Source organism: Motacilla alba, chromosome 25, assembly GCF_015832195.1.
Source record: "Motacilla alba alba isolate MOTALB_02 chromosome 25, Motacilla_alba_V1.0_pri, whole genome shotgun sequence".
NCBI lineage: Eukaryota > Metazoa > Chordata > Aves > Passeriformes > Motacillidae > Motacilla > Motacilla alba.
In genome coordinates, this window is record NC_052040.1 from 951,288 (window position 1) to 971,630 (window position 20,343).

The 20,343-nt window shown below is 62.1% G+C and overlaps 3 protein-coding genes across 8 annotated transcripts; 2 read left to right on the plus strand and 1 right to left on the minus strand.

Moving 5' to 3' along the window:
* Positions 1 to 85: 85 nt before the first annotated feature.
* UBE2Q1 (ubiquitin conjugating enzyme E2 Q1) lies at positions 86 to 8,368 on the plus strand. Of its 3 annotated transcripts, XM_038162016.1 has the most exons (13): positions 86 to 519; positions 1,486 to 1,590; positions 1,840 to 1,944; positions 2,258 to 2,308; positions 4,591 to 4,731; positions 5,293 to 5,377; positions 5,824 to 5,884; positions 6,392 to 6,482; positions 6,567 to 6,625; positions 6,870 to 6,918; positions 7,078 to 7,173; positions 7,310 to 7,376; positions 7,778 to 8,203. In XM_038162016.1, exons 1-13 carry the CDS (start codon positions 235 to 237, stop codon positions 7,807 to 7,809), a joined length of 1,227 nt encoding a protein of 408 aa, XP_038017944.1. In that variant the 5' UTR covers positions 86 to 234; the 3' UTR covers positions 7,810 to 8,203. The 3 variants fall into 3 exon arrangements, with proteins under 3 accessions (XP_038017944.1, XP_038017945.1, XP_038017946.1); XM_038162017.1 differs by lacking the exon at positions 1,486 to 1,590; XM_038162018.1 differs by lacking the exons at positions 6,392 to 6,482; positions 6,567 to 6,625 and having other exon boundaries at positions 7,778 to 8,368.
* Positions 8,369 to 10,715: 2,347 nt separating this feature from the next.
* On the plus strand, positions 10,716 to 15,959 carry SHE (Src homology 2 domain containing E). 2 transcript variants are annotated; one of them, XM_038161995.1, is made up of 6 exons: positions 10,716 to 11,746; positions 12,368 to 12,494; positions 13,300 to 13,608; positions 14,058 to 14,208; positions 14,293 to 14,412; positions 15,554 to 15,959. In XM_038161995.1, exons 1-6 carry the CDS (start codon positions 11,363 to 11,365, stop codon positions 15,681 to 15,683), a joined length of 1,221 nt encoding a protein of 406 aa, XP_038017923.1. In that variant the 5' UTR covers positions 10,716 to 11,362; the 3' UTR covers positions 15,684 to 15,959. The 2 variants fall into 2 exon arrangements, with proteins under 2 accessions (XP_038017923.1, XP_038017922.1); XM_038161994.1 differs by having other exon boundaries at positions 10,718 to 11,746; positions 15,487 to 15,959.
* A 501-nt stretch (positions 15,960 to 16,460) lies between these two features.
* On the minus strand, positions 16,461 to 20,321 carry IL6R (interleukin 6 receptor). Of its 3 annotated transcripts, none has more exons than XM_038161990.1 (10): positions 20,081 to 20,321; positions 18,879 to 19,124; positions 18,673 to 18,796; positions 18,154 to 18,338; positions 17,920 to 18,080; positions 17,705 to 17,849; positions 17,579 to 17,622; positions 17,372 to 17,450; positions 17,176 to 17,284; positions 16,461 to 17,098 (listed from the first exon to the last, which is right to left on the minus strand). In XM_038161990.1, the coding sequence occupies exons 1-10, from the start codon at positions 20,172 to 20,174 to the stop codon at positions 16,909 to 16,911; spliced, it is 1,377 nt and encodes a 458-aa protein (XP_038017918.1). In that variant the 5' UTR covers positions 20,175 to 20,321; the 3' UTR covers positions 16,461 to 16,908. The 3 variants fall into 3 exon arrangements, with proteins under 3 accessions (XP_038017918.1, XP_038017917.1, XP_038017919.1); XM_038161989.1 differs by having other exon boundaries at positions 18,673 to 18,811; XM_038161991.1 differs by having other exon boundaries at positions 18,673 to 18,776; positions 20,081 to 20,231.
* Positions 20,322 to 20,343: the final 22 nt, after the last annotated feature.

Consider the following 20,343-nt stretch of genomic DNA (forward strand, 5'->3'; position numbering starts at 1 on the left):
CCGGTGACCCCCCGTGACCCCTCCCGGGCAGGGGCGGGGCTCCCCGCCGGCCCCGCCCCGCTCCCCCGGTGCTCACCGGGCGTCACTTCCCGAACGCCGCGAGCCGCTTCCGGCGGGGCCGCCCCGCCCGTTCCGCCGACGGCACTTCCGGGAGCGGGGCCGTCCCGCCGCCATCTTGGGCGGGCTCCGGGGCTGCGGCGGCGGCGGCGGCGGAGCGGGTCCCTCCATGGGAAGATGCAGCGGGCGGGGCCGGAGGAGGCGGCGAGGGCGCAGGCGGCGGCGGGGGGGCCCGGGCGGAGCGGGGCCGAGGTGGCGGCGGCCCCCGCCGGGCGGCTCCTGAGGCGGGAGCTGCGGCTGCTCGAGTCCATCTTCCACCGCGGCCACGAGCGGTTCCGCATCGGCAGCGCCTGCCCGGACGAGATCAGCTGCGAGTTCGTCCCGGGGGCCGGGGCCCGCGCCGGCGCCTCCGCCTCCCGGGGGCCGCCGCCGGGACCCGTCCGCATTCACTGCAACATCACGGTGAGGCCCGGGGGGCGGCGGGCCCGGGCTCTGCGGGGCGGCCCCGGCACCGAGCGGCTGCTCTTCCGCGGGTACGGGGCTGTCGCCGGTGGGGCCCGGGCTGCGCCGGGCCCATGCCCCGGTGTCCCTGGCGGCTGCCCCCGTCCCCGTTCTCCGCGGGGCCTGCGAGCTCCCCACGCAGAGAACAACCGGGGGCCGTGCCGGTGTGCGAGAGCTGGCCACTGCCCGTGGTGCTCGGAAGCCCCGGTCCCGTCCCGCTGCTCGTCCCCGGGCGTGGAGCCCCTCGCACCGGCCCCGTTTTTCCCCCGGTTTTGTTTTGGGGGGTTTCCCGGGGGGGGGCCTGATCTCCCTGGGGAAGAGGCAGCAGCGGCAGCTCCTCCTCGCCGCTCTGGCTCGTCCGCCCCGGTGTTTTAGGGATCCCGGTGCTGGATGGCTCGGTGCTGATCGCTTCTTTGATCACGAGTCACGGCTGGTTTGTGTCTGCGGGCGAGGAGGGCTAGCAGAGCTCGGATAGCCCCCGGTGTAGAGTCTGAATGTGGCTAATGACCAGGATTTTCTGGAGGGGCACGTTGGGGGTGTTGCCAGAGGCTTTGCCCTGGATTAAAGGTGCCTGCTTGGCCTCTGCTCTGCGTGGGTGCTGCCAGGTTCTCCTGTAACTGCTGGTGCAAAGCTGTGAGGGTCGTAGCCCTCAGTGTCCTGCCTCTGCTGCCTTCCACCCCCAGTAGCCCCACAGCCACAGAGGTGGCCAAAATGCCACTGTCCTCCCTCCGTGTTCAACCCTAGGCCAGGGGACACAGCCCAGCATGGTCACAGTAGGGTTTGTGATGCTCTCAGCCCCAGGTTTATGCTGGAGGGTGCATCAGTCACCTGGGGCCTGATCTCTGTGGTGCAGAGGGATCGTCTGGCTCGCTGCTCTGCGCCACAGCAGCCTCCATCCCACCAACACCCCCTTCTCCCCCCGTCCAGGAGTCTTATCCAGCTGTTCCCCCCATATGGTCTGTGGAGTCAGACGATCCCAACCTGGCAGCTATCCTGGAGAGGCTGGTGGAAGTCAGGAAAGGAAACACCTTGGTGAGATGTGCTCTGCTGCCCGGGGGCCGGGGGAGGGCTGGCAGCTTTAGGGGGTTACTCCCTGCTCACATGTCCCCAGCTGCCTGAAGTGGGGGTTACCTCTGGTCTCATAAAGGTTCCAGCTATTTGGGATATTCTCTGACATGGTTTGATGCCGGGGTGGGATTTTGCACCTGTGTCAGGGCAGCCCTGAGGCTCAGCTTGGCACGGAGCTCCCCAGGCTTCGCTGACCCTCTGTTCTCTGGACAGCTTTTGCAGCACCTGAAGCGAATAATCTCTGACCTGTGCAAACTCTACAACCTCCCCCAACATCCAGATGTTGAAATGCTGGACCAGCCTCTGCCGGCAGAACAGGTAAGCGGCTCAGGAAAAGGCTCCCAGAGTTCAGAAAACAAGTTATTAGTCCCCTGATGTTTGCTCTGGAGGCTTCTGGGGCTACCAGAGGAGGAACACAGCGGGTGAAAGGTTGGATTCCTGTCCTGGGTGATGCCAGCCTGCTCTGTTGGGCCTTGGTGCTGTTTTCTGTAAAGGCTCTCAGCTGCCCTTTGCTTTTATTTTGGTCCTGCTTGTTCATCTGTTTGAGCTCACCTTGGAAGCATCTGGGAAGGCAGGAGAGCATTTTCCCAGGATGCTGACCGTGCAATCTCCATCCCTATGCTCTCCACAGAGCACCCAGGAAGAGGTGTCCTCTGAAGAGGAAGATGAAGAGATGCCAGAGGTGAGTGACACCTTAGTGTGTGAGGATGTGTGCCAGAGAGCTGAGCACAGGGAGGAAGGTGTGAAAGGTGTGAGGGTACAGCAGCCTTGCCTGGGAGAAGCTTGTGGCCACCAGACAGGGAAGTTTGGACCAAAGGCTGGATAGTTCTTGGCATTTTGATGCTGAGAATTTTGAGGCACAGCTGGGCTCCACATATTCACAAACCCCAGGAGAGCACTGTAGCCACATTTCTCTTCACAGAGAAAAGCAAGGCACGATTCTTCCCAAGAATGTTTCTGGGTTTCACATTCTCTGAACCTCAGAGAAAGAAAAAAAACAATTCTTATCTCATGTACTGCTCCTGTGTTGTTCCCAAGTGGAATGCATCGTGGAAGATTGTTTACCTGAAGGGATTTGATAACTGGATTCTGGTGTGAGTGTTTGGATTCACTGACCAGTTGAATCCAGGTGTGTGTGTGTGGGGACTGTGGGCTGACAGTCACGAGATTCTGTGCAGTTGAGGGCTTGGCAGATTCAGTTTAGATGTAATGTAATAGAATAATGTAGTATAATGAAGCAATTAATTAGCTTTCTGGTAAGATGGAGTCCTCCTCATCATTCCTCTCCTTCGTTGGGGGCAAAAATATTCACTGTAGAGCACAGAGGCTGAGCATGGCCACGTAGCCATGGCCTCCAGAGGCACGTGGATGAGCTGTGAGCAAGAGCTGCCCGGACAGTACGTGCTGCTCTCTAAAGCCTGAAATTCCTGCAAGAGAGATGGATTTCTGGGTTGCTGCTGCTGGCAGGGAAATCTCTGTTGCACGGAACTCCCACGGAGAGGATGAGGTCAGGTGGCTGAGTGTGCAAGTGAGCTAATTGCCAGCAGTGGTGGAGGCAGCCACACTTCACTGCGAGCTGAGGGCACCTTGCTGCACACAACCCACAGGCTCTGGTTGTTTGGTTTGCAGTTTAGAGATCTGTGGAAGTGGGTGGAATAATCTTGAATCTCCATGGTGACGTTTAGCAATGCCTCAGACACGAGAACAGCACGGGCACTGAGTCAGCAGCGCCGTGGAGCCTGGGGGCAGGTCACTGAGCAGCAGCACCCCAGCAGCCCGGGGGGGTTTTGGCAAAGTTAATTGCTTGCTAAATTAAGGCTGGGCTTTGCCAGTGTCCGTGGGGAAAGGAGGAGGGTTAAATTGGCACCAGCATAACCTTGTGAATCTGCAAATCTGCAGCTTTATGGCAGATCAGTGTGTGCAAGGCCTCCGCTCCTGTGGGCTGGGAAAATAAATCCCGAGGAGCTGAGCATTCCCCCTTGTGCTTTTTGCTAATGCCAGACGTTGTGGAGGGAGAATGCTCGTGCAGAGCAGAGGTTTTGTGCTGAGCAGTGGGATTTGTTCAGCTGCGTGGAGGAGTGAAGCAGCAGAACTGTGCCCTGGCACACAGATTCGTTATGCAGGTTAATCTACTCGAGGGATTTTCTGGGAGGATCTATTTTCCTATATGAGTCTAAAAATGTCCCAGCCCTTCCAAAAACGCTGCTCAGTAGCCACGACCAGCCCAGAGAGGCCAGAGTAAACACTTGTTTAGAGGATTTAGTGCCAGTGCTGGAGCTGTGCATGCCCACAGCCATTTCCAGGCAGCTGAACCCTGAGTGCATGGGGAGAGATTTCTGTAGTGAGCCCAGATGGCTGCAACTGTTTTTTCCCATCGAGGGCTTGCATTGCCACGTGTTATTTTGGGAAACAATGAGGGCCACGGGCTCTTCTGGGGTCAGGTACTACACTTGGGGTGTGCTGAGCTGATCTACAGAGAGACCTGCTGTGAAACCCCCACGCTCTTGCTGAGAGAATAACATCCCGTGCAGCTGGATTTGGGTGCCAGGGGTCTGTTCTTCTTGTGGTGCTGGTGGCCTGTGTCCCTGTTGGGGTTTGGCTAGCCCAGGGCACCTGGCAGCACCGTGCCAAGGGGCTGTGCTTTGTCCCAGCAGCGTGGCACAAGCTGCTGAAGCCACGGGTGTGCCAAGATCCAGGGTCATGGTTACATGGGGCTTGCTGAGGACTGAGAGATTATTGGGTTGTTATAAACAGGCATGAGACACGACAGGAGAGAATCCAGCAAACAACGAGCTCAGCTGAGTGCTCAGACCTTGTGTCTTCCACTCTGTACCCCAGATCAGGAGCTGGGACTTCCTGGGGTGAAGGAATTGCAATAGGAGTCCTTCCTGGGTGAGGGCAGCTCAGCACTCAGCAGGGAGGAGCAAAGGCACATCTCTTTGAGCTTTCCTCTTCCCTTCCCAGGACACCGAGGACTTGGACCACTATGAGATGAAAGAGGAAGAGCCGGCAGATGGGAGAAAGACAGAGGATGAAGGCATTGGGAAAGAAAACCTGGCCATTCTAGAGAAAATCAAAAAGAACCAGAGGCAAGATTACTTAAATGTACGTGTCGCCCAGTGGGCAGGTGGGCTGGGGAAGCAGAGGGACTCAAGGGCAAGAGTGATGGAGGCCCTTGCCAGCCCTCCTGCCCTAAATCAGAGGGGCTGTCCCCAGCCCAAGGTACAGCAGTACCAGTTCTCCAGGGCTGATGGGGCTGAAGCAGAGGAGGCTGTGAACTGCCTTCTGCAGCTCAGGGAGGGCACCGGGTGACCCCAGGGGCGTTGGTGCCTCATGGGGAAGTCCTCCTGCAGCAAGATCCAGGGCTCCCTTCTGCCCCAGGAGCTGTGCCCCCACAATCACCTGAGGCTGTGGAGGTGGATTGGGTTTTGTACCCCTGGGCTGAGATTCTAGGACAGTTGAGAGGACACAGAGATGTTTCTGCTGCAGCTGTGCTGCCCGAGGTGACATATTTGGGGCAAGGGGACAGGCTGAGAGGTGCCAGGCAGGATACAGCCTGGTGTAGAGGCTGGACCAAGTTGTAGCTCAGGTGTTGAGCTCATAGAGCAGTAGCCATGGTTGGGTGCAGCATAACAATACAACTTTTCCCCTCCCTGTTCCTTGCAGGGTGCAGTGTCTGGGTCTGTGCAGGCCACTGACCGGCTAATGAAGGAGCTCAGGGATATTTACCGATCACCAAGTTTCAAGGGCGGTGAGTGCTGCCAGGAGCTCCGGGGGAGGAGGATTCCTTCTCCTCCTGTGGGGTACCCAGAGGGCCTCGGGGCTGTGCTGCTCAGCTGAGGGGGAGGATCTCTGCTGTTGGATGGCTGTGGCTCTGTCAGGAGTGAACAAAACCACCTTAACCTATCTCTTGCCTGCCACTGCTGGAGCATGCTGAAGTGAGGAGCATGCTGTGGGTCAGAGAATCACCTGATTTTGAGGGGGATGGTGTTCCTGCTCCTTTTCTGAGCCCAGGGAAAGAAAAAGAGAAAGAAACTGCTGCCCTCAGGATTGTCCTGGATAGGTGCTGCTTTTCACGGAGGGGCAGTGCCCGAGTGAAGTTGTGCTGCAGGGCCCGGGGAGTTTGAAATCTGGCTGATGGCTCAACCCCCTCTCAGTGTCCCCCCGCAGTGACCCCCCCATGTGTTCTCCTTGCAGGATACTATGCAGTTGAACTAGTGAATGACAGCCTGTACGATTGGAACGTCAAACTCCTGAAGTAGGTGGCCCGGCTTGGGATGGTGCATTTTTGGGTGGGTTTTGGTGATGGGACCAGAAAGTCCCTGTGAGCAGAGGGGACGTGAGCATGGCAGGGCAGCACCGAGCAGACCTTGAGTTAGCCTCTCTCAGGCAGCTGGCTTGCTGTCTCCACGACAAAAAGGAGATGCTATCTCCAGACAAGAACAGGTAATTGGAGGACTCTGCAAGTCTCTGCTGTTCCTAGAGTCCGGAAAGAGGTGCAGCAGGCAAACCCTGAGCTTTCACACCCTCCAGACACCAGTGCTGCCTTTTCCTTGGGCCAGGCAGCCTTTATTTTTAAGCTGGCAGCATGGAAAAGGGGTGTGATGGTCTTCTCTGCAAACCAGAAGCAGAATGCTGGCAGCCCGTGCTGTCCACGTGGCTGCCCGGCTGTGCAGGTACGGCAGCTCCGGGGTGTGGTGGCAGCGAGCACGGCTGGCCTGAGGTGCACGGCCTTGCCTGACCCTCTGGGGTTTTCCTGTCACAGGGTTGACGAGGACAGCGCTTTGCACAACGATCTTCAAATCCTCAAAGAGAAAGAAGGAACAGATTTCATCCTCCTCAACTTCTCTTTTAAAGTAAGGCTCCCTCTCCCCGAGAGACGCCTGACCCGGCGAGGCATCAGAGAACTCAGCGGCTCTGCTTCCCTTCTCTCATTGCAGGATAACTTTCCTTTTGATCCACCATTTGTAAGGGTTGTATCCCCGGTGCTGTCAGGGGGGTGAGTAACTATCTGTGTCTCTCTGCTCTGCAGAGCTACTTGCTGCAGCAGGTTTCACTGGCTTTATCCAGAGCCGCGCAATCCTTGACACGGATTTGCCATTGGGAAGCAGACAGCAGTGCTGGAATTTTTAGCGTATTTTTTTCCATCAGAAATCTAATCAGAGAAGATGTTTCACCTCTGGAGCAGTGGGTGGGTATAATCCCATCTGTCTGCGTGGTAACTTTGTCTGATTCCTTCCCAGGTATGTTTTGGGTGGTGGTGCCATCTGCATGGAGCTGCTTACGAAACAGGTGGGTGCCGGGTCCCTGCAGGAACTGGGGGAGCTCTTCTGCCTACCACACTCGGTATTCCTGACAGCTCCTGCCCTGCCACAGCCTGCCAGAGCTGGGGAAGACCCTTGGGAGCACAGGTGGGGTGGGTCTGGCCTCACCTTGTGTTTCATCCCTAAGGGCTGGAGTAGTGCCTACTCCATCGAGTCGGTGATCATGCAGATCAGCGCGACGCTGGTGAAAGGGAAGGCACGAGTACAATTTGGAGCCAACAAGGTAGGGCCTGGGCAGGGTAGTAGAATGGGGGGTGGCAGATGGGGGCACAGCCAGGTCTGGCCGCACAGGGAAGGTGTGTGGGATGGCTTCCCCAAGGTTCCTGCTGGACTGACGGTCTCCTTGCCTTCCCTCACAGAACCAGTACAGCCTGACAAGAGCACAGCAGTCCTACAAGTCCCTGGTTCAGATCCATGAGAAGAATGGTAAGGGCTGAGGGAGAGGGCCTGCATTTTCCCTTGCTTGTTTGGGCTCCTCAGACAAGCCACTCGAGTTTTCTCCTGCCTCAGGGGCAGAGGTGACAGCGGCAGGGGCAGCTGCTGTAACACGGTGTGGCTGCAGAGTGCTGCTGCCCTCTTTGCTGCCCAATTCTGGGCTCTGGTGGCTGTAACTAGAGGCAGCCCTTCTCTGGGCACTTGGACTTGATGATCTGAGATCTTTTTCCAACCTAAATGATTCCGTATTTGCCCGTGTGGTGTTGGGAAGTCAGCCAAGGGCAAGGCTCCCAGTGATCAGGAGTATGTGGCCCTTCAGAAGTGGCACTTGGCTGCTTTTGACAGCTTCTCCAGGTGCAGTTTCCTCCCTCACAGATCTCTCCTCATTTCAGGCTGGTATACACCACCCAAGGAGGATGGCTAGTGTGGATGCTGCAGGACCAATTTGAATATCTTCTGGATGCTCTACTCGGATCTTAGTGATGCCTCTTGGCTTTCTCCCAGGATGTAATAGCTCTGCCTGTTGCAGGACAATACTGGCTGTTCAAAACTCTAAATAACTGTTTAAGGAGTTGGACTGACCCAGAACACTTGCTGGGCCCGTGCTAGCAGGCATTCTTGTTAAAACAAACTCTTGAGCCTCTTGTATTGCTGGAAACTTTTGACTCTACTCCAGTCTAGAGCATCCTCCTTACCTATGCTATGGATTTAATTTATTTTCTTATTTCATGTACACTGCTTTTTTTTGTTACGGTGTATGATGGATGTGTATGGAAAATGTATCTTTGGAGAAAAATTACAGTTTGTTAATTTGAGAATGCTGGTCTAACTATTTTTTTCCATGCTCCTGCTGGGTGGGTTGTGCTCTGCAAACCCTGCTGCAGCCCTGGTCCCAGGGTGGGGCAGTCGGTGGAGCTGTGGTGGCCCAAGCCCTGCAGGAAGGCTTGGTGCAACTGCCTTGGGAGAAGAAAAGCCTTTTTCTTTTTTTGGCATGAAGGGAGCAGGGTTTCTGCCCCATCTTCCCTGGGCAAACCCAGCTGTTCTCTATGACCTGCAGACTTTCAGCTCGAAGCACAGAGTGGGGAGATCTGTGAGCCTGTCCTCTCTGCTGCAGTGGAGGAAGGGTCTGTGGGTGTATCCCAGGGCTGCCAGCTCCCACCCCACACTTCTCCCTGTCCTCTTGCCCCCGTCCCTGCTGTGCTGTGGCTGCAAGCTTCTGCAGGGAGTGGAGCACGGGCCCTGCTCTGTCCTGCCACTGCCCCCATCCCTGGCAGCAGTGAACACCCCGTTCTATGGGGTTTTCTTTTACTCTCCTTAAGCTACTGCTCCTGCTCGCCTTTGTACTCCAGCCCTCCATGGACGGGGTTGCTGCAGTTGTGGCCTCTTTCCTTGAATCCCCACGGCCCTGTTTTGAGGCAGCTGGAAGGAGATTTTGGCTGTTGGAGCTCCTCTAACTCGGGCCACGTCCTCGTCTGGAGGACAGAAGTGACGCACTCGTGTCAAAGATGGAACCATGCGTATTAACTCACTGTGTTTGAATAAAAGTCATTAGAAAATCAAAGAGCCTCAGAACTCCATTATCTGCTTCAGCAGCTGCTTCCCTGTCCTGCTCAGAGCCTTGGAATAAAAAGATGCTGTTAGGAGAGGGATTACTCATGGCTGCAGGAGTGGCTCTGGCCTCAGCTCGGGGACTATTTTTAAGTGCTTTGCTGAAGGACCAGAGGATTTGTGAAGCCGAGCAGCTCTGCCCTGTGTCCTCCAGCCCAAACCAGCACTCCTTGGGGTTCTTGCTCTTCTCCAACCCTGCTCCTGGTACCTGATGCTGAGGGGGGCAGGAGTAGCTGCACTCAGTTCCCACCTTTAGCTCAGGAGCCTGCTAAGGTAGCAGGATAACTCAGTTTAATGAAGGTTTAAAACACTTGTGGGGCTTTCTCTTGGGTGAAGTAGGGGCTGTGCTGAGCCCAGCGAGGGGCTTGGGCTGGGATTGGCTGTGCTGAGTTGGTTGGGAGAGCTCATGGCACACACACACCCAGGTCATGGTGTCTTTACGGGCTGGGATGAGCAGAACTGAAGAGGGCCCTGCAGGACACTGTCACTGGGACGCTGACCTGGCAAGAGTTGAGGCTGAAAGTGAAGCAGCAGCAGGTGTCTAGCAGAACTGAAGAGGGCCCTGCAGGACACTGTCACTGGGATGCTGACCTGGCAAGCATTGAGGCTGCAAGTGAAGCAGCAGCAGGTGTCTAGCAGGCCGTCTGCCAGTCCTGTCTGTCCACACCTGCCCGGTGAGGAGCCATCCACTCTGAGCCGGGCTTGGCCTTCATTGCCAGCAGGCTGGCTCAGGGAAGCAGGTGTGCAAAGCCACCTGCCACCACTGCCAAAGGCACTCCCCAGGCCTTCCCCTGTGGGAGCTGGCAGAGAACAAGGACGAGGGAAGTCTTCCTGAAGGAGAAATGCAGCACAAAGCGACCAGGACAGTGCTGCCTGCATGTCTGTCCTATTGAGGGCCCATAAAAATTGAGGGTGACTGAAATCTTGCCTTCTGAAGGAAAGAAAAGGAACCAGCACCCGAGTTTGCTGGTGGGGAACTTGAGTTTTCCTAGGCCTCAAAAAGGCAAAGCTGAAGCCAGGCGAGATCCCAGCGGCAGTTCGGGCACCAGCCTGCCAGTGGCCTCGCACCGCTGCGAGGCACATCCTGCCCAGCAGCGCTAGCGAGGAAATCGCCATCACTTCCTCTGGCTCTGCCAGCGCCCAGCGCCTCCCCCAGTACAGAAGGGGAGCCTGGATTCTGCCACAAACTCCTATCCAGGCGCTACGGGAGCGGTTCTGCCACAAATCCCTCTCCCCGTGCAGTTGCAAAGGGGGAGAGGATGCTGTTGTAAGAGCCCCCGACAGGAGCACAACCAGTGGGCTCTGCCGAGCTCTTCCAGCAAGGGGACAGCGGGGTCAGACCTTGGCTGGTGCGGTGAGAGCCCAGAGAGCTGCACGCAGCGCTTGTGCCCCGTCGGGCTGTGCACGGGGTCCCTGCAAGGTGCTGTGCACAGGGCTGTGCTGTCTCCATCCACAGCGAGCAGAGCCCATGCCCATGCCCAATCCTCAGGGTCCGTGCCCGGGGTCTCTGGGCACGCCGCTCTGTGCTCTCCGGGAGTCTCTCCTCGGGGGGATCCGTCTCTAGGGTGTTCCCATCACCCAGGCAGGCTCACGGGGTGTCTCAGCCCCACCGGGACCCGACCCCCACCGAAGCTTCCCACGGCTGCCCGGGCCCGCCGGTGCCTCGCCGTTCCCCGGGGCCGCCCCCTCCGGATCTGGGCGGGGAGCGCCGGCCCTGCCGCCCCCTCCGGCCCCTCCGGCCCCGGCCCGGCCCGGCCCGGCCCCGGCCCATCCCGTCGCAGCCGCATGGGGCCCCCCGGGCCGGCCTGACCCCTCTCCGAAGCCCCTGTGCCCCCCCGGAGACGGGCCCTGCCGAGGAGCCGCGACGGGACCCCCCGGCTGCCCGTTCCCGGCCGGGCCCTCCGGAGATCGGAGAGACCCCCCCGGGCCCCGTCCCCACGGGCAGCGGACCCCTGGAACCTCCCCGGGACCGCCCCGGCCGGACTCCTCCGACCCCCGGCGAGACCCCCCGACTCACCCCACTGCTGGAGCAGATACGCCGGCCCCCTCCGAGACCCTTCCCCGGGGCCAGGGACCTCCGAGGGCACGCGGTTCCCTCCCCGGGCCGCAGGAGCCGGCACCCCTGGGGACCCCCCAGCTGTCCCCGCCGGGGCCGAGGACGCCTGGAGCCCCCCAAGAAGGCCCCGGTCCCCCGGCCCGCATCCCCGCTCCCGGGCTGGCCCCGGTCCGCCGAGGATCCCGTTGCCAGGGCTGGGGGCAGCCGGGCTGCCCAGCGCCCCCCCGGCTGAGCCCACTCCGAGCCGGCGGGGCGGCCGTGGGGTGTCGCGGAGCCCCGGGGGGGCTGCGGCACCCTGCGTGTCCCCAGCTCCATGGCGGCCAAGTGGTTCAAGGAGTTCCCGTCCAACCTGAAGACGGTTTCAGAGAAGGCTCGGCCGGGAAGCGGGAGCCTCGGGAAGAGCCGCAAGAATTCAACCGCTGAGCTGGGGGGCTACCGGGCGGCTGGGGGTGGCAAGGAAGGGGGCAGCCGGCTGTCACGGGACAACCTGCAGGGTCTGCTCCAGGCCGCCACCGGGAAAATGCGGAAGAATTCCCGAGTGGAGGGAGGCACGCCGGAGGGACCCTCCAAAACCTACATCAACCGCCTCATCAAGGTGGAGGCTTCCGAGAAGAACGGGAAGGGGCACCCCGGACCCGTGCCTGCCAGCCTGCCTGCCCCCGAGCAGGACAAGGGGAAGCCCCCCAAGACAGAGACGGTAAGGCAGGGGCTGGGAGCCGGGGGCACAGGGGGAGATGTGGGGAGCGCGAAGCGCTGGCGGCTTTAACTGCTTTGGTCTCCGACTCATTAGCCTGGCTGACTTCATCCTTTTATCCTGCCCGGCTCCGCTGCCTTTAAATTCCTTCAAAGCTGCCTTCATCTCAGCTGACCTTCATCACCCATTCGGGGGTGGGGTGGGGGGGGGTCGTCGGGCATCCTCATCATAGCCAGCCTGACCCCAGAGCTCGTCTGCTGGTTGAACAAAGGCTGATGCAAAGCTTTTCTGGGAAGCTGGTCTTTCACCCCTGCACAGCCTTGGGAGGACTGGGAGCCAGTCGGCGGGATTGCTGTCACCCAGAAAGGTCCCAGAGCTCCCCCCAGGCTCCTCACCATCACTGAGGGGCGTAGGAATGGTCTGGAGTGCCCCCACCCGAAGGTGCCACTGGGTGCATCCTCTGGGCTTGTGGCACGGCCTCGTTTACCCCGGATAAGCCACAATCCCGCCCTGGGGACCCCAGTGTGCCTGTTCCCTGCCTGCCTCTGTGCCGGTGGCATCTCTGCCATCCCTACTGGGATCTCCATGGCCCCCCGAAGCCAGAAATGCCTGTTCCCTGCCCAGGTCATCATCCTGGAGGATTACGCAGACCCTTACGACGCCAAGCGGACCAAGGGGCAGCGGGACGCCGAGCGCCTGGGGGAGAACGACGGCTACATGGAGCCCTACGATGCCCAGCAGATGATCACAGGTACGTGCCACGTCCGAGCCGTGCCACAGCAGCGCAGCTGGCACCGCTCCCCAGCCGGGAGCCCGCGGCTGCCCTCGGAGCCACCCGGCGCAGGAGGCTCCGGGAACAGGAAAGGCGCTCGCCGCTTCCTGCGGCTGCGCAGGGCCAGATAAGGAGCGGGAGCAAGGCCGGACACTGACCCGTGCTGGCCGGCCCCTCGGCTGTGTCCGTGACCTGCTGCCATCACCCAGCGGGCACATGTGGCCGCTGCAAAGCCCTCGATGCCCCCCAGTCATCCCAGGGTACCACCCCCCCAAGCGTTCCCCATGGACGTGCCCCCCAGCCAGCGACACCCCGGCTGGCGTGGCCACCGTCCAGCTGGCCACAACAACAGGAACTGACTGGGCCGGAAGCTGGAAATAAAAGATTTGCTGCTGATTTTTTTTTTTTTTTTTCCGTGAGGCTGTTAGGCGAGGACTGGCGCCGTGGGGAGAAGCAGGGGGCTGGGAGGGGCGAGCCCCTGGGGCGGCCTCCCGCACAGCTGAGCTCCAGCTTGGGGTGTAGCATCCTGCTGCCATGGAGCCCAGCTGGCCCCAGCGGCGTGGGTCCGTGCCTGTGGCACCAGCAGGCCCAGGGCTGGACAGCAGACAGGGCGCCATGAGGATGGGCCCCTTCCTGCTCCAGCTCCTCCCGAGCTGGCTCCCAGTGGGGCGTTGCCACCATGGAGTCCCCAGCACATCCCTCACTCAGGGCTGGTGGTGGGACTCAGGGTGGTCTCGGGGGACACACAGAGCCGTCTCTGACCCACCATCCCTCTCCCCCACAGAAATCCGTCGTCGCGGCTCCAAGGATCCCCTGGTCAAAGCCATCCTGCTGCTGGACGGCCCCGGAGAGCCTGGGGAGGGGGGTGCCAAGTTGGATCTTGCCAAGCGGCTGGGGGGCAAGGAGGTGGCAGGGAAGGGGCCACAGCTCTATGACACCCCTTACGAGCCTGTCGAGGGGGTGGCCGGGGGGACCCCGGAGCGCAGGGTGAGGGCGGGTGACGGCCGCCTGCCCGAGAATGACGAGCGCCCGGCGGGGGAGTACGAGCAGCCCTGGGAGTGGAAGAAGGAGCAGATTGTCAAAGCACTGTCAGGTAGGGGACAGGGACAGGATGGGAGTGAGGATGGGGGGGAAGGGACAGGCATGGGATGGGGATGGGGATGGCGACAGGGACAGGGATGGGGACAGACTTTCTAGCAGGGCTTGTGGCAAGAGGACAAGGCGCAATGGTTTTTGACTATAAGGGGCACTTCGGATACAAGAATGTTCTCGGGCTGAGGGTAGCGAGGCGCTGGCACAGGCTGCCCAGAGAGGTGATGCCTGCCAGGTCAGGTTGGATGGGACTCTGAACAACCTGCTGTAACTGAAGACGTCCCTGTTTGTGGTGGGGTGTTGGACCAGATGGGGACAGGCACACGGTTGGAGAAGGGGCCAGGACTGGCAAGGGCGGGAGGTGCTGGGGCTGGGGACAAGAATGGAGCTAGGGATGGGGATCCAAAGTGGAGGTGGGACTTTGGGGGGCTCACATCTTGTCCCTCCCAGTCCAGTTTGAGGGCTCGGAGCGTCCTAAGGAGGAGACGCTGCGGCAGCATCTGCGCCAGAAGAGCTGGACCCCCAAGATGCTGAAGCCGGCGGGCACCGAGCACAGCGAGGGGGAGAGGGTGGACCCCGCCCTGGCGCTGGAGAAACAGCCGTGAGTTGCGAGGCCGTGTGGGGAGGGATGGAGCGCCCCGATGTTCTGCCACGGCTCAGCTGCCCTCGCCGTGTCCCCCCACAGCTGGTACCACGGGGCCATCACGCGGGCCGAGGCGGAGAGCCGGCTGCAGCCGTGCCGGGAGGCCGGCTACCTGGTGCGCACCAGCGAGACCGGCAGCGGCAAGTACTCCATCGCGCTCAAGTGAGTGTCGGGGTGGCCACAGGAATGGGGGGGTCCCGGGGGTTCCCACCCTGGGGAGATGGGGTGAATCCCCACCCTGGGGAGATGGGGTGAATCCCACCCTGGGGAGATGGGGTGAATCCTCACCCTGGGGAGATGGGGTGAATCCCACCCTGGGGTGAATCCCTACCCTGGGGAGATGGGGTGAATCCCCACCCTGGGGTGAATCCCCACCCTGGGGAGATGGGGTGAATCCCCACCCTGGGGAGATGGGGTGAATCCCGACCCTGGGGAGATGGGGTGAATCCCACCCTGGGGTGAATCCCACCCTGGGGAGATGGGGTGAATCCCACCCTGGGGTGAATCCCCACCCTGGGGAGATGGGGTGAATCCCGACCCTGGGGAGATGGGGTGAATCCCACCCTGGGGAGATGGGGTGAATCCCACCCTGGGGTGAATCCCACCCTGGGGAGATGGGGTGAATCCCACCCTGGGGTGAATCCTCACCCTGGGGAGATGGGGTGAATCCCACTGTGGGGAGATGGGGTGAATCCCCACCGTGGGGAGATGGCGTGAATCCCACCCTGGGGAGAATCCCACCGTGGGGAGATGGGGTGAATCCCCACCCTGGGGAGAATCCCACCCTGGGGAGATGGGGTGAATCCCACCCTGGGGTGAATCCTCACCCTGGGGAGATGGGGTGAATCCCACTGTGGGGAGATGGGGTGAATCCCCACCGTGGGGAGATGGGGTGAATCCCCACCCTGGGGCGCTGCTTCGGCGGGAGTTCCCCCTGGTTGTTCCCACCAAAAGCCCTCATGGGGAGGAAGCACCCAGCTCCCGAGGGATGGCACCCCCCGATCCACGGGGGGACCCAGGCATCCTGGTGTGAAGCTGGGGCGGAGGGGGGGGTACGGCGTGTCCCCCTCCCCGGCACATTGTCGGGAGCGCCAGCGGCGTTTCCTTCCTGAGGAAGTGCAGCCCCTGGAGCCGAAACAATCAGAGCGGGACGGGAACAAACAGGGGTGGATACGGCCGCGGGGCAGGCGGGCGCCGGGGGGCTGGCGGCAGCACTGATGCCTGCTGGCCGCCCAGGACCAGCCAGGGCTGCGTCCACATCATCGTGGCCCAGACCAAGGACAACAAGTACACGCTCAGCCAGGCCAGCGGCGTCTTCGCCAGCATCCCTGAAGTCGTGCACTACTACTCCACTGAGAAGCTGCCCTTCAAGGGGGCTGAGCACATGGCCCTGCTGCACCCCGTCCACTGCAAGCTGCATTAGCGTCGGCTGATGCCGCCCCCGAGTGGTCTGCGACCCCCTCCCCACCCCGTGGCATCAGACAGCGCTGGGCACGTACCACGGGAAGGGTCCGGTGAGAGAACCCCTGCCCTGTCTCCAGTCCTGAAGGGACTCCTGGACTCCAGCAGGGCTGTCCCCCTTTGGCTGGGACAGGTCCTGGCCACCCTGTGCCAGAACCGCCTCGTCACGGGGCTGCCCGAGCTGGGGGCATGCAGTGAGACTGGGATGTGTAATGATCTAGTAAAATAAAGTTGTTGGCTGAGAGGGAGCAGTGGTCCTGGGGGCCTAGGATGGGGCCTTGTGCTGGCAGGAGCCACCACGGTTTTGGGGGCCAGGGGTACTGGGGCTCCCCCAAGAGCACATCTGCATCCTGCCAGGCTTTTTATAGCGGGGGGCCAGCAGAAGGGAAGAGGAACAGTGTCCCCAGGGTGCCTGAGCACCCTCTTCCCTCGACCTGTGGTTTCCTGCCCGGGTGCAGCTGCAGCTCCCGGGGGTGTTGCACAACCCAGCACAGAGGAGGAGGCACGGCCGGGGCTGCAGGGCAGGGGGTGCATGGCAGGAAGGCGTGCACAGCACAGGGGGTACAGCCTGGGAGGCACCCGTGAACCACAGAACACAGCCTGGGGTACGTGTTGGGGGGGCATATGAAGAGCACAGCAAGGGAGGGGGTGAATGAAGTAGGGGGGCAACCCCACTGCAGCCACTCCCAGGCGATGGGGGGGCTGCAGCGACCCCTCTGCTACCCCCCCGCCCCCAGCAGCCACTCCAGTATGAATCCAAAGCATTTATTTGAGCCACATTGTCCTGGTTTCCCCAACGTGTGCTTTAAAAAGGAGCCCCGAGGGGGCTGCAGCAGAGGTATGGGGCTGATCCAGCCAGACCCCCGTGGCACTGAAGGGACCAGGCCCTTCCCTGCAGGACCCCAGACCCAGTCCTGGGCCAGCTCCCAAGCTCTGGTGCAGCCATGCTTCCAGTGCTGACACTCCCGGCCATCCCAGCTCGGCCACGGTGCTGAAGGTGCCCCCAGGACCCCAGGTTGAGTTTTTCCTAGCTGCTTCCCCATGGGGGATGGCATTGATTTTCCTCCTCAGAGGCTTGTCCCAGCCACAGAGCCACCAGATAGGGAGGGGGGACTGCTCCCAGAGCCACATCGAAGCCCTGGGACCCCCCCTATCCAACCCCCAAGCACCCAACCAGCATATTCAGCCCCTGGCTAGCTACTGCCCTGAGGAGGAATAATCTGCCTGAGTTGTGTGGAGCACTGCAGGGGCTGAGGGGGCAGGGTGTGAGAGCAGAGGGGTATCACTGAGCGTGGGTGGGGGTAAGCTTAGAGGGACCAGCATGTGCTGCCCCTCGCCCTCTGGCTTGGTCGTCTCCTGCCCACTTGTCCACCACATCTGCCTGTACCTGCAGGGGAGAAGAGAGGCTGCAGGTTAGGGAGGGGGCAGACAAAGCCCCCTGGACCAGCCCCCCCTGGCACTCACCTCACCACGATGCCAACAAAGAGGGCGATGCCGAGGAGCAGACTCCCCCCGGTGACCAGGAAGGCGTAGGGGGATGCCACAGGATGGGTGCTGGATTCCATGACGGACCCTGACACAGAGAATGGGTGGGCTCATTGTGAGGACAAGGGACTGGGTGTCCCTGCCCCCCAGCCCCAGAGCAGGAATCCTTCCTCACCCCCAGAACCATTAGTATCATCCTCCCTGAAGAGCCTGGGGGCCAGTGTCACCCCATAGGTGCCATCTTCCGTGGGGACCTGCAAAAGGTGGGGAATCACAATGGGACAGGTCAGCCCCTCATGCCCTGGCGTCCCTGTGTCCCATGTAGGGACAGGAGACCCACTCAGGAGCGTGTGATGCTTCCCAGGGCCGAGACCACTGTTACCTGTGAGCTGACAGGCTCCATTTCAGAGGTGAGCTCCCAAGGGTCTGCACAGCGAGGGGCAAGTATGAGACTGGGATAGGCCATGCTGAGCCCCCAGCCTCAGGGCCCCCACGTCCCCCCTCCTACCTGTCCAGGGGGTACCCACGGCCTCCTGGCTCCACTCGCTCCACGTGCCGTGGCCGAACTCATCCTTCGCCCTCACCTGCACCACGTGCCTCGTCCCGCGCCACGCGTCGCGGATGTCGAGCCAAGTTGTCGTCACCTGATCCACCTGGAGGGGACACGGGGGCTGGGGACAGTCTGGCCGGGGACAAGCGGCATGCCAGCAGGCGGGGTCTCACCTCCGAGAAGGTCGGGGCAGGCTCGGGGCGGTAGCGGACCTGGAAGCGGAGCCAGTAGAAACGGGGGTCCCAGGAGGGGGGGTAGGACCAGTTCACCTGCAGCCGCTGCGGCGCCTTCTCCAGAGCCTCCACCGTCACGTTGACCGGGGGGTCCGGCCTCACTGCTGGGGAAGGGGGGGCTCAGGGCACTGCACCCTCGGCCACCCCCCGCTCCCAGCAACGGGCAGCACTCACGGACGCTGCTGAGGCTGATGATCTTGTCTTTGCCAGCCGAGCCACCGGCGCTGTTGCTGACGCACGTGGACACCACGAGAGGCTTGGCATCATCGGTGCCAGGCGGCACCTTCACCCGGCAAAGGAACTTCCGTGCCTTGGAGAAGTAGCGGCACCGCTGCTCCGTGGCGTTCTCGGCCACAAACCTGCGAGGTCACGGCTCAGGGGGTGCTGCAGCGTGCTCTAGGCACAGGGCAGCTGTGGGGGACGTGTCCTGTGCTGTGGGGTCCCCGGCAGCGTTAGAAAAAGGGTCTCTGGGGAGGGATACATGCTGTGCCATGGGGTCCCAGGCAGCACTGGGCAATGGGGCCATGGGGAAGGAACACACCCTGTGCTGCAGACTCCCAGCTACCAGTAGCTGCCAGGGAAAGGGTCTGCAGGGAGGCAAGCAGACTCAGCCGTGGGGTCCCAGATGGCACCAGCACCATGTTTTGTCCTATCGGGGTCCCGGCCCACGGTGGATGCAGCGGCAGCACTCACCTCCGCTTCACCCAGAGCATGGCCCGTGTCCCCGGGGATGGCTTCTTCTGCTGTGGCCACTCACACAGGACATCCTTGTCGTGGCTCCGCCGGTAGCAGGAGACCTGGGGAGTTTCAGGGGGCTCTGCAAGGCAGGGAGCTGCTGGGGGACAGGGGCCATCGCAGGCAACGCTGCGAGGGACATTCCCAGCCCAGCGCGGACCCACCTGCCACCAGCAGCCGCAGGGAGCGCAGCAGGCGGCTCCCCAGGGAGCAGCTGTAGCGCCCAGCGTCCTCGTAGCGCAGCCGCCGCAGGAGCAGCGTGTTTCCCTCTGCCAGCTGTCGTCCCCAGACCCCCGCTGCTCCCCGCTCCTCCACCTGCCACGACACCGTGGCATTCGCAGGTGCCTCGTCCCGGCAGGTCAGCGTGATGTTGGCTCCCAGGCGGCCCAACACCGTGTCCCGCGGCAGCCCTGGAGGGACAAGAGGGGACCGGGCGATGGAAGATGAGACCCCAGGGCCGGTGGGTGTCCCTGGAGATGGAATGCGCCCAATCATCTGCTCCCCGTGTCTGCTGGGGGTCAGGGCACTGAGCTGGAGAGTGGCTCCTCACATTGTGGGGTGTGAGGGGTTTGGTGGTGGGGAGCAGAGCTCGGGGAAGGTGGCACACGGGGAGCGGTGGTCCCGGGAGTCCCCGGGTGGGTGGGGGTCGGTCCAGTGCCAGAGGGGTTAAGTGGCTGCGCTGGCTGCCGGCCCGGCCAGGCCTGGGCAGCGCTCCCGGCTCCCTCCAAAGGTCAGCGGCCAGCGTGAACCTGCTGTTCCCTTCGGCTCCTGCTGCTGGGAACGCACCCAGCACCCACCAGCGCCCGGGACCCAGCACCGGGACACAGCACCCGGCACCCAGCACCGGGACCCAGCACCCGGCAGCACCCGGGACCCAGCACCGGGACCCAGCACCGGGACACAGCACCGGGACCCAGCACCCGGCAGCACCCGGGACCCAGCACCGGGACACAGCACCGGGACCCGGGACACAGCACCGGGAGCCAGCAGCACCGGAACACAGCACCCGGGACCCAGCACCGGGACACAGCACCGGGAGCCAGCAGCACCCGGGACACAGCAGCACCCGGGACACAGCACCGGGACACAGCACCGGGACACAGAAGCACCCGGGACACAGCAGCGGGACCCAGCAGCGGGACCCAGCAGCGGGACCCAGCAGCGGGACACAGCACCGGGACACAGCACCGGGAGCCAGCACCGGGACACACCCCCCAGCCCCAGGGGTGCCGTACCACCACCCGCCCGCCTCCCCGGGCCCGGCCGAGCTCCCCTGGGGCAGGCACGGAGCCGCATGTGTCCCCTCGCCGTGGCGGGACCCACGAGGCCCGGGCACCGGCAGAGGCTCGGCGCCGGTCGCACTCACCGGCGGGGCCGCAGGGCCGCCCGGCGGCGGCGAGGAAGCGGAGAGGAAGGAGAAGGAGGAGGAGGAGGAGAAGCGGCCCCGGCGGCCGCGCCATGCGCCCGGTCCCGGGGAGGAAAACATCGGCGGCGCCGGTTGTGAAACCGGGCGAGGGGCGGGGCGGCACGTGCGCCCGGGGCCGGGCGAACCGGGGCCGCCCCCTGCCCCCCTCCCCTCCCCCGGATACGGGGCACGGCAGGATCTGCTCGGAAGGTTGTCTTTTTTTA